Source organism: Carassius auratus, chromosome 34, assembly GCF_003368295.1.
Source record: "Carassius auratus strain Wakin chromosome 34, ASM336829v1, whole genome shotgun sequence".
Taxonomy (NCBI): Eukaryota; Metazoa; Chordata; class Actinopteri; order Cypriniformes; family Cyprinidae; genus Carassius; species Carassius auratus.
In genome coordinates this window covers 13567091-13582663 of record NC_039276.1, presented here as the reverse complement: position 1 = coordinate 13582663, position 15573 = coordinate 13567091, and the positions used below count along the sequence as shown (strand labels likewise).

At 35.9% G+C, this 15573-nt stretch overlaps 1 protein-coding gene across 1 annotated transcript in view; it reads right to left on the bottom strand.

Moving 5' to 3' along the window:
* Positions 1-14424, bottom strand: part of LOC113053249 (rho GTPase-activating protein 15-like) — a 36079-nt gene extending 21655 nt beyond the window's left edge. Inside the window, exons 1-6 of the mRNA XM_026218116.1 lie at positions 14285-14424; positions 7662-7798; positions 6960-7019; positions 6711-6772; positions 6532-6619; positions 5428-5517 (exon numbers count right to left, since the gene is read on the bottom strand). Of these exons, the coding sequence (XP_026073901.1) occupies positions 5428-5517; positions 6532-6619; positions 6711-6772; positions 6960-7019; positions 7662-7796 (435 nt within the window). The 5' untranslated portion in view covers positions 7797-7798; positions 14285-14424. The remainder of the gene's footprint in view (positions 1-5427; positions 5518-6531; positions 6620-6710; positions 6773-6959; positions 7020-7661; positions 7799-14284) is intronic.
* Between the last annotated feature and the right edge of the window lie 1149 nt (positions 14425-15573).

Sequence of the window (15573 nt, the reverse complement as noted above, 5' to 3'; positions counted from 1 at the left end):
ATCTCCTAACTCTCACTTAATTTGTACTATATAAATAGCTGAATATACTGTATGTTCTTCTTTTTTAAGGAAATGCAGTGTCCATTTACTTTATGCATCAGACTTTTTTAATTGAATATAAGTTGAAGTGACTTTAAGGGACCTTTACAGTGTAATATTTCTCTAACATATTATTACTGTCCTGTATGTAACATTGGTGACTGGTTAACCCTTAGTGTCTCTTACTGCAGTGTAAATAGCCCTGGATAGCCTGTTACACAATCTCTCTGCAATTATGTAAAAAAAAAAAAATACAAATAAAAGTTTTGAGAGAATATTATTGGTAAGGAAAATGGCAAAGTGGCAGAGGAGCTGATTGGAAAACAGGAACTGGTGGAAAGTTTTGTGTTGCACGAGTGTAAATAAGAAAGAGTATAACATAAAAGCACTATTCTTTTAATCACACTGTTTAACGAGGAGGGAATTTGAATATCTGGGCTCTCACTTTGACTCTTCATTAATGTTTAATTATGCAGAGCGGTACAAAGACCAGAATGCCATTTGTGACTGCACATTTGTGTTTTGCTGTTAAATTAAACATTAATTTGAAAGCTACATAAAGACACAACTCAACTTTGAAGCGCTTTAGATAGGAAGGTTAATTATCTCCAATTTTGCACAACTCCCGAGATGGGTCTGGGTTAAGAGAGCTACTGGCTTCCCAGAGAAAACAAAAGCAGAATCAGAGGAAATGCAGAAAGATGCACTGGGTTCCCCTGATGCTTTCTCGTGCACGATCTTTAATTCAATGGCTCAGACTGCATAGGCCAAATTAAAAATATTAATAATAACAATGACAGAAACAAAATCTTTGTAAAATGTTTCACAAGCAGAAAATACTGTTTCTGGAACCTACATTTACCCGATTGCAATTTTAAATGAGCCAGCAATTCCCGTAAAGAACTGAACCATTAGTCGATTTGATTAAAACTGTTAGTTGTAACAGGCAAATAAAAAAAAACTTCCACAAATGAACAGCTGAACTGAAAGTCAAAATTAGAAATAGCATAATAATGATAAATAATACAGAAGCAACCAGAGCTAGTTTTCACTGGGAAGATGTCACAAGGACTTTTGTGCTTCATCCAGCAGTGGTTTTGTAGGTTGGGTTGAACAAGTGTTTCTTAAACAAAAAAAAAAAAAAAAAAAAAAAAAACAATGTGAATTTCTTTTTCTTTTCTTTTTTTTCTTTTTTCTGAGCAAGAACTATTTGTCCTGAGACAATCAATGCACATCGCGTGTTATTTTGCTGCTCTAATCTCCTTTGTAATCTGCTGTCTGAATCTCAAATCCTTCGCCCCAAGATTATTAGCGAATATAAAATATATTGTTTTGTTATGAATACTGAAATGAATGCTCAACACAAAGTAAGCAGCTTTGAGGGCAAGCAAATACCTTTCCCTCGGCTCTCTTGCAAAGTGGTCTTAAGAAAAAGATTGCATGAGCGCAAAATTAGAGGTACCGTAATATATTTCATATCTAAGTGTCTAAATACTACTGGACTCCGAAAATACCAGGTGTGGCTCTTTATTGAAACAAATTTCACCTTAAAGGGGACATTAAAAGTATCTTGGCAACTGTATCATGCCTGCATCAATTATTTGTTGCTATTTTTAAATGTTATTTCTTGTGATTTACCCTGGTCTCAGATAACATAAAAAAACTACAATCTATGATAACTCAACTATTTCAAACAACTTCAAACAAACTTAATGAACTGACTTCACAATCAAAATTAGCGCACCATTTATTGTGACATTTCCAATTAATTTTGTCAAAATTATTGGAAAAGACCTAACATATTATGTAATATTTATTTAAATATATTTTGTCCAGCATTAAGTGTCCGACTGCAGTGACCGGCAAGTTAAGGCTGTTTACATGTACCACAATGAGTGACAATCTAAACAACATGCTATAATCAGACAATACATCACTTCATTAGCTCAATTCTGTAAAGTGTCCATTCAAGAGCACAATATGTATGGGCCTTCAAGGCAAGCCATTTGAAGCGGCAGATCTCAACTGCTCATTGTAGACCTGTCAGTCTCTCATAATCTGCAAAACACACCCAAATGGTGCCGCTTACATGAGACACAAGATCTGACAGAGCCTGGCCAAAAATATCTTCACTTCCATGGACAGAAGACAGGAGATGGCATATGGCATTGCAATCAGCTCAACTGACCTCATCCCAAATTGATTCATAATTGCTGCTTATTCTTCCTTTTTGAGGAAGGATTTATTTGTTCATTTATTTTTGCTCTGTCATGTGAACTCGTGTTCAAAGTTACACTGCATGCTTTAAAACCATAATATTATCCACTTACAGTTTATTGTCCTAGTTTGTGATACACACAAAGGGAAAATGTAAAACGACAGGTGAAAGGACAGAGCAACGGTTTGAGTTTTAGCTCTGCTGTCTCTCCAGCTTGACACCACATGTCGGCATATGATATTTCAATCGGTCTCAGATGTTTCCTCTTGATTCTCCGACACTCATGCCAGGCACCTATTGTCAATAATACGAGACAGTTGTAAGGGCTTAGTGCACTCGCTTTTGTGTAACAGGATTGCTGAATTTGATATTCTTTTTACACGCAGGTGATGCACACGTAGATACAATGAGACATGGATTTCCACTGTCTGCCTTTTTTTTCTGCTATATTGAAAACTGATAGGCTGTGCAGGAAAGTTCTTTGGTTTTCAGGATAAATGTTTTCGAAGATAATACTTTTCCATGGGTGGTTTAGAACAAGGGAAATAATCTGTATTTCTGTATTTCTCACAGGTAAGATGTAATGCATTAATTTACATCAAAACTAAAATTCTGTCATCATTTACTCCCTCCCTTATGCAGTTCAAAATCTGCATGACTTTCTTTTAGCTGCAGAAAACAAAATAGTAAAATTAAACAAAGTTTAAAAAAATGTAAATGGTCCAAAAACAAACACAGGCTTTAATCCAATGGAAACAACATTGAACCACATTTACTTTATTTGTATGGACAAAATAATAATAATAATAATTAATTCCTTTGCTTTCCATCCGAGTTTGGAACCAATGCAGTAACGTAAAAAAAATAAAATAAAAAAATCGGTAATTTAAATAATATAATAGATGAAAAATTATTGAAAGCTAAATAGAAACATGTAAAAATAACAAAAATCTACCATGATTTTGTTTGTGATAAGTCTGATATTTTTTTTTATTTTTTTTACAAATGTGTATTAGTTCATACACGCTAGAAACGGTTGTTTCATTGGACTTTCTTTTAAAGAAATGTGGTGTTCTCGGCAGCTCTAGAGTTTCATCTGTGCATAGGAAAACAGATTTAGTTTTGTGGGAGCTTTGAAAGTGATAAATGCTTATGTCTCTCTGGGTTCATAACCCTTTTAAATGAACCAGAAAGGCTGTGTGAGTCAAACCACTGAACAACAGCGCGATGAGAATTTCTAGTGAAGGAGATTCTTAGTTCAAGAAAAGAATAAGTGCATCTTGATTTTTAATAACCACTTGACATAAATTTTACGTGTTTTGTCACGCATTACAACAGAATGAAAGATCGCTGATATATTACCATTCAAAAGTTTGGGGTCAGTAGGATAAAAAATAAAAAAATAAAAAAAATCAGCAAGGATATATTAAATTGATCAAAGGTAACAGTTAAGACATTGATAATGATTCTTTTTCTTTCTGTTTATATATATATATATATATATATATATATATATATATATATATATATATATATATATAATCAGAGATTCCTGTAAAAAAAAACATTGTTTTCAATAATAATAATAAGAAATGTATATTGATCAGAAAATCAGCATATTAGAATGATTTCTGAAGGATCAAGTGACACTGAAGACTGGAGTATAGATGCTGAAAATTCAGCTTTCCCATCACAGGAATAAACTACATTTTAAAATATAATAAAATAGAAAAACAGCTATTATAAATTGCAATTAAATTTCACAAATACTTGTTTTATTGTATATGTGATGATGTCAAAGCCTTGTTGAGCATTAGAGACTTAAAAACATAAAAAGAAAATCTTACAGACCCCAAACTTTTGAACGGTAGTGTACACTGTAAGCAAAAGTTATATTTTAGCCTTTTGCACACATGTCTACAATTTCCAAATTAATGGCCATCTTAAATATGTTAATTTGCAAAAATGCCAAATCCAGCACCTCCAACATTGTGATTGTGATTTAGAACTGCAAAGTTTCAACTGATAAATGCTGTAATCCTGGTATTAGTAGAGATATAAGGATCTGTGCCATCATGTAAGGTTAATGTCAGCAGTGACAAAAGCACAAAAAGGAATGAAAGTCAACTCCAGATGCTTAAGACACTGATCAAAACCTCCAATGAAAGAACGTGAACTTCCTTAATCACAACTATCCCTCATCCGACACAAGTGTTTTGTCTTGCCCTAAGCCGAGCAGATCTTCGAGACCTTGGCTGAATGCCTCACAGATTGCAAATCTAACTCTCCACGCTTCTGAATTAACCGGCCTCCACACTATATTCTAATCCCGGTTGAGGTTGACAGACAGCGGTGGCAGACTACGAAATGGCTGGGTACCGTCATTACAAGCACTTTTTCTGTGTGAGAGTTTGGGATTATTTAAGATTACTGTTTAATGCCTTTTTAATCTCTCCTGTAGAAAAAAAAAAAAAAAGGAAATAAAAAAATAAGATTTCTGGGCAAAATACTGGACAGTGAGTACAGTGGCAGCGATAAGATATTAAAAGTGTGCGATGAGATCGGAAATCATCTTTTTATCCTCGCTCTGCCTCATTATGTGAGCTAACTCAGCTGTCAATTTATTGGTATGTGTTTGGAGCACCCAAAACACCAGCCGAAAGATTATGTCGCTTTAAATAAATCCTAATGAAAAGCCTTCAAGGCAACAATGACTGGACAGAAATGCTTTTGGGTGTTAAAGAACTCTGAATCCTGAAAAATCCATCCAGTCATTGTGTGAAGATAAAAAACCGAGCATATTTTCTCTTTTAAGATATACTGTATGACACCAGCTCCGACAGTCCAGAACCTTTCAATCCCTTGAAACCTCATAAATGTAACAAGAAACTTGGTTAAGCTATGATCTTACAAAGTCTTCGCTAAAAAAAGGAAAGACATATTATTAGAGATGAAGCAGGATGCTCGCGACGTTATAGAGGTGAGACCATGTGACTCAAGATTGAGACCGATAGCACTTCTGTGCAATCTTCACTATCAAGATTCAGACAATCTACATCATATAACAAGACTCCAGTGCAATTATTAGTTTCTGCATAGTTTTTCCTGTTCTAAAGGATGATAGACAGATGAAAGGATGTACTTTGGCTCAATCCGTCCCACTGTCCTACCTGAATCACGTTCTTTCGGCTGGATTTCTCTGTTGTCCACTCGATTACAGCCCCACACAGATCCACACCATCTGATTTACCACCTGGTTTCTGTGGAGAAAGCACAATGACACGAACACGTTTGCCAAGATACTAAACAGAAACACCAGGCTTACGTGTCTCTGTGAAATAATAAACAATTGACAAACACAATGTTTTGATACAAGACATATCACCTAATAAATCAAATACTATATAATAATAGATCACATTTGTCAGGAGATTTTCACATTTAAATGCTTTGCAGTCTGGGAGGCTGACATAAAATATCTCCATTCAGTAAAGGGGCATTTCATACAGTCTTACGGTTTTAATGAGGTGGCAAAAATACTTAACTTCATCCTGATAATCTCTGTGTATTGGCCTCAGAAATGGCGGAGGGCTCGAGGGCTTTAAGGCCACTTGACCATGAGTGATGTTGAACCTAATATGAGTTGAGCCCATCGATGGCCTTGACATAGCATTTACAAGCATGGCAAGCCTGTGAAGGTAGCAAACCTCTTCTCACCCGAACCTCGTGTCTCTATCACGGCCACATGCTGCTCAAATCCGCAGAATAATAATATGGTCCCGTGCATGAAGGGTAAATATTTATTTTTCAGCAGTGTTTAAGAAGTGAGACAAACAGTAGCTAACAGTTATGCTGCTTAATGCACATCTGTAGCTAGTAATTCAATTCTGCTGTTTATTTTATGTTTCAGTTTCATGATTTTACACATTTATTTCTTGGGTAGCACTTTATTTTACAGTCCTGTTCCTCATGTACATACTATGTACTTATTATAATAATTACAATAACTATGTAGTAACTAGGTACTAACCCTGAACCTACCCCTAAACCTAACCCTACCCCATGTAGTTACCTTGTATTACCAGAACTTAGATTAATACACTGTAAGTACACTATAAGTACATGTTAGTACACGTACTGTAAAATAAAGGGCAACCATTTCTTGTATTATAAAGGTAGGATTTATCTGTTGAGTTTTTTTATATTTTTTTTACTTAAATACAGATGCAGTTGCTTGGTTTGTGGGTGTGTGCAAATATGTGTTGCGGTCTCACCAAATTTGCCACGGCTTCTTGTTTGCTCTCTTTAAAGAACAATAGTTGATTGGAGCAAAGAACAACCCAGGTTGAAGTCCAGTTTTTTCTGTGAAAATCATTTTTTTTTAAAAACTCAGACAGACATAAAGACAGATTAATACTGATAGATTGAATGATTACTAGATAGATAAACTAACCGTAATTTCTTTCCTCCTTCAGCAATTTTGGCTTTGTTCAAATATTCTCCTTGTAAAATGGTCTGTAACGTGATATGAAGCATACAGTACACAAACACAAAAGTATTAAGTCTTCAGGAATTTAAAAACTACAGTAGCTCTAAAAAAATACATTTTTGTGAGTGTAAATCTGTCACTGCAGGCTCATCTGACTCTCACATTTAAAAACCCAATTTTATGTGATGGTAATGGAGGTACGACAGATCATACCTGCAGCCCATCAGAAACACCAACATTATGCTGAGACTGGTTCCTCCGGTGACGGTTGATCTAAACAAAGAGCATGTGTTGCTAAGTAGTATCTCTCACCCAAAAAATATTTTTTTAAAATATTAAAAACACAATCTTTTGGAATATACTTTCTGTAATATATATTTTATTTACTTATTTTGTATGTGTTTTTAGAGAAATTTACAACATTCTAACAAACTACAGATCAGATTATTTGGTTTCTCCTACAGTTTATGGTTTGCTTTCAGCATTTTACTCTCATGTTTGTGCAAGATCTACTTATTTGTAATATAATATTTAATTTCATTCCATACATATTTCATATTCCATCATAATTCTGATACAAATTTGGTGTAAAGTTGTTTTTTAAAAGTATCACAAGAACACCCAGACTATGACAAAAGTAACAAGTAAAACAGATCTAATTTATGTTTAATGTTTAATGTTGGCTACATCTTCACACTCCTAGCCGTAAAAGCAAAGCGCCCCTGTGCAGTAGTACTGGTCTGCCCTCTGCTGTTCTGCTTCTTGGTTTCTAAAAACAGCCATTGCAACAGGAAGCTGCAAATAAGGTGCAGCATGTAATGCAGTTACCTAATGTAGCATCAATTTCTAGCATCAATGTAGGGGCATAAAATCATTTAATTGGTACTGGACCCGTGTGATTGTGCTCATGCTCACAGGCGTCTGTAGTGTGCCAGGGTCTGGTAGGACCATAGACTTTGTCTGGCTGAGTCTCTCTCCAGTACTGCTTTGAGAGTTCTTGATCCTCATCTGAACAGCTCCAGGAAGCACCATTGCTGGCTGCTTCTGCATCGCTGTGAAAAAATAAAAATAAAAATAAATATTGCAATAATATAAGATCTGTCATTTGTCATTTTCTATCGACTCAAAATATGAAATATGAACTATGTGTGAGTCACACACACACACACACACACACACAAACAAATGAATAATAATCAAATCATTGTTTTAGCCAACCAATATTTAAATTAATAAACTGCATAAAAATACACTTATATACCAACAAATAACAGAATATGACAACTTGATCCAACCTGACATTTACGACAAATATCCCTGATCTGGGTACACACTTCAATTTTTATTTTATTGTCTTCATTTTATATTTCATTATTTTCTAAATGTGTTCCAGTGTGATTTTGTGCTTATTTTAACTTTGAGAAAATCATTCACAGAAAATAAATGATCCTAATTCAAGTTAATTTTGAACTAGGAGTTTAAAACCAACATTCAAAACCGGAGCTAGAGAAAACACACATTTTGGTAACTGAACTTTTGTCTGAAAACCTTATAGTTACAGAGATATACCCACACATTATATTATATTATAATATTATGCCATATATTGTCCTATATATGTAACACATAAGCCGATATGTAAATTTTACATAAATACATTCTCTAGGTAGATGAATATATAAGTTTAGAACATACATAAAAGTAAAAAAACTTTTTTAATATTTAAAAAATAAACCAAAATATAAGTCTATACAGTGGCCGAGAGAGCTCAATGCGCTGCAAATGTAAAAACACATGCAAACAGAAAAAACACTTGCAAATTAAGAAAACATCTTAGCATCTGAAATTTTCATCTAAAATTAGGATTTTTATCAAACTCCTATATTTAGGTTGAGACATTTTACTTTAATGGCAATGTGTAGGTCCTTTTCCAGGCTACTGAAGTGAAATAACTGAACATAAATATACGAGCCTGATAAAAATCCTAATTTTAGATGAAAATTTCAGATGGCACTTAGAGGCTTTTGCATCTGAACTCTTCATATATATATATACAGTAACCTCACCTTTCAGAGAAGACGTTTATAAACATGTCCCAGTCATGTTTATCACTTTGTGGTTATTCATATTTGCACCGTGTTTCTGTATCCGGTTGTGTTGTGATAATTTGCAGTGTGTTTCAGTTTTTATTTGTGTTTGTGAGAATTTGCAGTGGGTTGCTGTATTTGGTTGTGTTGAGAATTTCTGATTTTGTTTGTGTTGTGAGTATTTGCATGCGTTTCTGTATTTGGTTGTGTTACATTTTTGTTTTTGTTTGTGTTGTGAGAATTTGCAACATGTTTCTGTATTTAGTTGTGTTATATTTATTTACAACATGCAACGGGTAGGCAGCTTCAGGGTCCTGGGCAGGACCTCGACTGCTTTGGCACATCAACTGTCTGGAGTTGCTGGCAGTGCATCTAGTTTTGGTCCTGTTGGTTGCGCCTTACTGGCCCACCCAGACCTGGTTTTCAGAACTCATGCTCCTCATGATAGCCCCTCCGTGGCACATCTCCCTGAGGAGGGACCTCATCTCCCAGGGGTTGGGTACCATTTGGCACCCTAGTCCAGATCTTTGGAACCTCCACGTGTGGCTTCTGGCCGAGACGCGGCAGACCTAAGTGATCTGCCACCAACGGTGGTAGACACTATCACTCAGGCTAGAGCCCCCTCTACGAGGCAGGCCTATGCTCTGAAGTGGAGTCTGTTCACAAACTGGTGTTCTTCTCACCGAGAAGACCCCCGGAGATGCCCGGTTAGAGTCATGCTTTCTTTCCTTCAAGAAAGGTTGGAGCCCAGAAGGTTAAATCCTCCTAGGACATCCCTGATTCCCTCCTAGGACCTCTCTATTGCTCTGGCAGGACTTTATAGGAGTCCCTTTGGGCAGCTGGATTCAGTCAAGCTCAAGTTCCTGTCCCTCAAGACAGCACTCCTGGTCGCGCTCACTTCCATCATGAGGGTCGGGGACCTCCAAGCATTTTCGATAAGTGAAGAGTGCCTTGTGTTCGGGCTGGCCTACTCTCACGTTGTCCTGAGACCCCGGCCGGGATACGTGCCCAAGGTACCCACCACTCCCTTCTTAAACCAGGTGGTGAACATGCAAATGCTGCCCCTGGAGGAGGCAGATCCAGCCTTGGCATTGCTGTGTCCCGTAAGAGCGCTTCTCATATAGATGGACCGTACCCAGAGCTTCAGAAGCTCTGAGCAGCTCCTGGTCTGCTTTGGAGGTCAGCAGAAGGGAAAGGCTTTCTCCAAGCAGAGGTTAACCCACTGGATATGGGATGCCATTGCCTTGGTGTACCATTCCCATGCCGAGCCATGTCCCCTGGGGGTTAGAGCCCATTCCACACGGAGTGTGACCTTCTCCTATGCGCTGGTGCACGGCATCTCTGGCAGACATCTGTCGAGCTGTCGACACCTAAATGCTTGCTGCGCCATTCCCACTAACACAGGGATGCGAGCACCTTTCTTCTCCCAGTAGAATTCCTCGGTTGGCCTACCCTGGCTCAGGTATGTTAAATCCACTAGCCAATTTCCATTGGCGTTTCCTCTTAAAGGGTAACTAAACCCCTTGTCAGAGCCACCCACTGGCAATATTTGAAAAATGCTGGAAAGTGGGCAGAGCACAGCAGAGATAGAGGGGAAGAACCGAGGGTGGGGCTGAGTGCGTGGGGTGTGAACCTGAGACCCGCAGTGACAGATTAATTGACAGCTGCTGTCAGAGTCGCTAAAATGGAGAGTGACTGTAGTGACGTAAGTAGCTTTGCAACAGAGCGTTCATTTGAAGTAGAGGACTTTTCTCCCCCACCTTCACCTGAAGTCGAGGATGTCGAGGTGTCTCTGGCCTGAGCCATATCAATTCGAGCCGCTGGCTCAAACTGCGGTCTTAACTCCTGCACCACGTCGCTTTTCAGCGCGAGCTGTGTGGAGAAGCCCATTTCCACCTCTATTGCATTGGAGAAGCAATCCCGCGTAAAATGCAGTTTGCACACTCCAGCTCTAGGCGGGAACTCACGATCTTCCAGGTCAAGTGCATGCAACCACTGGCGTCTTATTTTAAAGTCTGCTGGAAAACTATGCAGTCCAGCAGTGCTGTTGCAACCATCAACACTACACATATGTACCATCCTGATCACTGTACTAAATACAGAAAAATCCATGCCAACTTGAAGCTATCCTAACTGATGCAATACTATGCTACTACCTAACTATGCTTCTAACAATACAAACATTACACTTACAAGTTAAACTACCGCAATTCCTCAAATAAAAGCTGGGGCCTTTATTTACCTGAACTGCAGAAGGTAACAGGCTTTTATTTGAAGCAGGTCTTTATTTCTAATTCCATCTGTTTGATAAGTGATTGTTTTAAATAACCCGTTTTAAATTAAAAGGGATAGCGTTCCAGGACAGAGATCATAACATTAGCACAGAATCAGTTCGGAATCAATCACCAAAAGAATCAGTTCGGTTCAAACGCGCTCTGTGTCAGTCTGCTTCTCAGTGAATCACGCGCAGTATCATCAGCTCCTCGGTTCTCGAATCGGACGCGTTTTTTATTTGAGGAATTACGGTATGCTAATTAACTACATAGGCTACACAAAATAATCTAAATAACTATATAAATGCTATGCTAAATAGATGCTATAATAGTCTATCCTGGTCGTTTTCAATACTCGCAATTCCAACTCCTGACTCACTACAGTGATTTTGATGGAACAAGATGGTTTTATACTGCCAAGGGCGTGGTAGCTTGTACCAAGGGGCGTGGTGAGCTGGAAACTGCTTTCATCACCTGCCACTGCTTACATTAATTGCCACCGCAAAATCCAATAGGAAAAATCAACTGCAGTAGCCTCCGTTCAACCTGAAGAGGGCAGCACTCAGACGTTTTTACACCATATATTGTAGAATTAAAACACTTTACACTCAAATGTCAAAAAAGTTACTCGAATCAATGAACCGCACTAATAAAGCCCCATTCTTACAGATCATTAACTAAAAAAAATGGTTTAGGGTTTAGTTACTCTTTAAACTCAGAGATGATTGGCCTGCCAAGTGGGACCCCATATGTTGTTCGACATAACGTCTCCATTCCCTCCATCAGGGAATGAGGGTTACGTACGTAACCGAGACGTTTTTTTGTGTGTTGTGAGAATTGGCAGCTCATTTCTGTATTTGCAGCGCGTTTCTGTTTTTGTTTGTGCTGTGAGAATTTGATGCATGTTTCTGTTTTAGTTTGTGTTTTGAGAATTTTCAGCGAGTTTATGTTTTCGTTTGTGTTGTGAAAATATGCAGCAAGTTTCCGTATTTTTGTGTTTTGAGAATTTGTAGCTCATTTCTATATTTGCTGTTTGTGTTGTGAGAATTTGGAGCCCCTTGTATTTGCAGCGAGTTGCTGTTTTTGTTTGTGTTGTGAGAACTTGCAGTGTGTTTCTGTTTTGTTTTTGTCTTTTGTGTTGTGAGAATTTGTAGCTCGTTCCTGTATTTGTAGAGTGTTTCTGTTTTTGTGTTGTGAGAATTTTCAGCATGTTACTGTTTTAATTTGTGTTGAGAATTTGCAGCACATTTCTGTATTTGGATTTGTTGAGAATTCGCGGCGCGTTTCTGATTTTGTTTGTGCTGTGAGAATTTGCAGCACGTTTCTGTTTTAGTTTGTGCTGTGAGAATTTACACTGATAAAATCATTATAATTATTCAGTATATCAAAATGCTACAGATCTTTTCAAGACATGGACTGAATTCACTTCCGGAAAAATCTTCATTTTCTAAGCTACAGTAACAATTTTAAGTTTCAGCTTTTATTAAATGTTTATATGTACAGTATACAACCAAATACTACATTTTTTTTATTTTGCTGTCTGCAAGCAGCTTTTAGTGTCAAATGTTTCTTGTGAATGTTTCACCATCAGTGTGATTGCACCATCAAGCAGAGTGGAGAAACTCAGTTTGCCTTTTTTTTTTTTTTTTTTTTTACAGCATATGAGCTGCCTACCACATCTTGTGATAGTAGTATATGTTTGAAACTTGAATAAACTCAAATAAACTTGGATAAAAAGATGCGCATATATACTTAAACTTGAATAAAAGGTTCATGCATTGATCATTTCCCTTCAATTGCCAAACGGTTTACATCAAAATAAACAACCAACTCTTGGAAAACTCTAAAGTGCATTTCACACTAACAGTCATTCATTTATCAGGTTTTAGACATTTTCAGATTGTTTTTCTTTTTAAATTTAAGATGAACTAGCATACCACAGCATGTGTGTGTATATATATATATATATATATATATATATATATATATATATATATATATATATATATATATATATATATATATATATATATATATATATATATATATATATATGAAGAGTTCAGATGCAAAAGCCTCTAAATGCCATCTTAAATTTTCATCTAAAATTAGGATTTTTATCAGGCTCCTATATTTATGTTCAGTTATTCACTTTAATAGCCTGAAAAAAAGGCATTCAAGTAAAATGACTCAAACTAAGCATAGGAGCTTGATAAAAATCCTAATTTTAGATGCAAATTTCAGATGGCATTTAGAGGCTTTTGCATCTGAACTCTTCATATACATATATATATATATATATATATATATATATATATATATATATATATAAAATCACAAATTAAATTAAGCATATTCTAAGTAATTACTGACTAATTATACAGTTTTTTGGTCCAATTATATGGTTATTTTTCTTTTCATTTGATTATTATTATTTGTCCAGCGGAGGCGATACAAAGACTCTGACTATTTGTATATTTATTGAAAATAAAATTCTGTAGTTGGTAAACCATGAAATCTGAAATCTGCATATGCTAGCATGACAGGAAATAAATAAATCTTCAAAACAAACGGAAACGGTGCCACTTTCAGCCATGCATGAAAAGTAGCTTTTCTCACAATGGTTTTAAGAGTGGGTAACAGTCTGCAATCCCCTCTGTATAAGAAAATGGACTTTCAATCAAAGTTATAATTTAAGGAAAATGTTCATATTTTAAACATTCGACTTATCAGTTCTGTCATTTTGCCAGGGAAAGTTGGGGGAAAAGATTTTGTTCACATACAATCAGACTTTTCATCAGAGGTTTTAGAAACAAATCTTCTTGAACTTCCGACCTGACATATTGTCATATATCAAGGACAATAATACTGTTGTATGATATAATGACGTATACATGCATTTAAATGTATATACATAAACATGTAGATATACATGTAAAATATCTGACCCTCTACGGAGCTATTTTTTTTAAAGCAGCATTTACCTAATATGCAATAAAGAGGTAATAAATAACTTCGAGAGACGTACAGAGAAAACATAGACAACCATCAGTAAGCCTTCAGTAACCAGCTACCATCCAGAAAACATTTCTTTAGTTGTATCATCGCTGTTAGTTTCATACATTCTGTCATTACCCATTGCTGTTACCATAAAAATGATGAAAGTGTACACTCGTACCTGGTTCCTGGTCGTTTTCCAGAAAGAAAAAAAAATGTCTCAAAACTTGTTTCAGCAGTCACAGAGAGAGAAAGTATCGTTTGGAGGAAGTGTAAAAGTCACATGGGGCACTCAAGCTACGTCTCTCAAGATGTGCAAGCAGTAGTGCATACATGGGGCTTTTGCTATCACACACTCTTCACTTCCTGAGGCCTGTCACAACAGTTTCAATCAAGATGGCTGCTGTGAGCTCAAACGAACAGATGAAAGGAGATCAGCACAATTTCAGCCTGAGACATCTACTTAGAGATAAATATTGATGATGAGACTGACTCCTGTTTTGGGGGAAATTGGTTAAATTAGGCCTGGTTTTAAGGCCAAATAATTTGTCTATATGAAGGTTGAAGGACGTGATTTCTATATGACTGACATAATGCATATTATTGTAAGTATATTGTTCTCATTAAAAACTATAGTAAAGTAAAAATGTAATGATTATGTTTCTTTAATACTTATACCTTTTTGTATATGGTTCACCATAACCCTATCTGGCTCAGTTCATGCATGTGGTTTGAAGCCCCGCTCCCCTTTTAGCCTTTTTAAATTGTCCACAAAAAAAATAAAAAAATAAATTATATATATTTATATATATATATAGAGAGAGAGAGAGAGAGAGAGAGAGAGAGAGAGAGGCCAAATGATGAGAATGATAACCGCAATAATAATAATTATTATTATTATTATCAAATAAAAATAAATAAATGAAAAAACTCTAAAAAACGTAATGGTAATAATCTATTATTTAATTATCTGTTTAATAATGGCAATATTTTGTATTATTTAACAGAAAAACTAATTATTCTGTTATAAATTAATCATTTAATATTAAATAATAATAATAATAATAATAATAAAATATAAGAGTATTACATTTAATAGTGAATGCAGAGCACAGTTAGGCCACTAGATGGAGACCTTCGTTTTATAGAGACATTTTATAATGTAAAATACATTATTATATAACAAGCAATTTTTTATATATATTTTTTACAATAATTCATGATTTCGCTGAATGTCAGCACCCATAATATACAACTAATAAATAAATAAAAACAAGCCACCACCGCATCTTTGTGCGGTACTTAAGATCAGCCACTAGATGGAGACAAACACTCACTCAAAAAAAGAGGATCTCATGCGTGCCACTATCTACACTATAGCGTGTCCTTTTAGTAGTTTTATTCTTAATATTTTGGGTAACAGTTTAGATTACAGCACACAAATTACAGCTCGTAAGTATTTACAGCTTT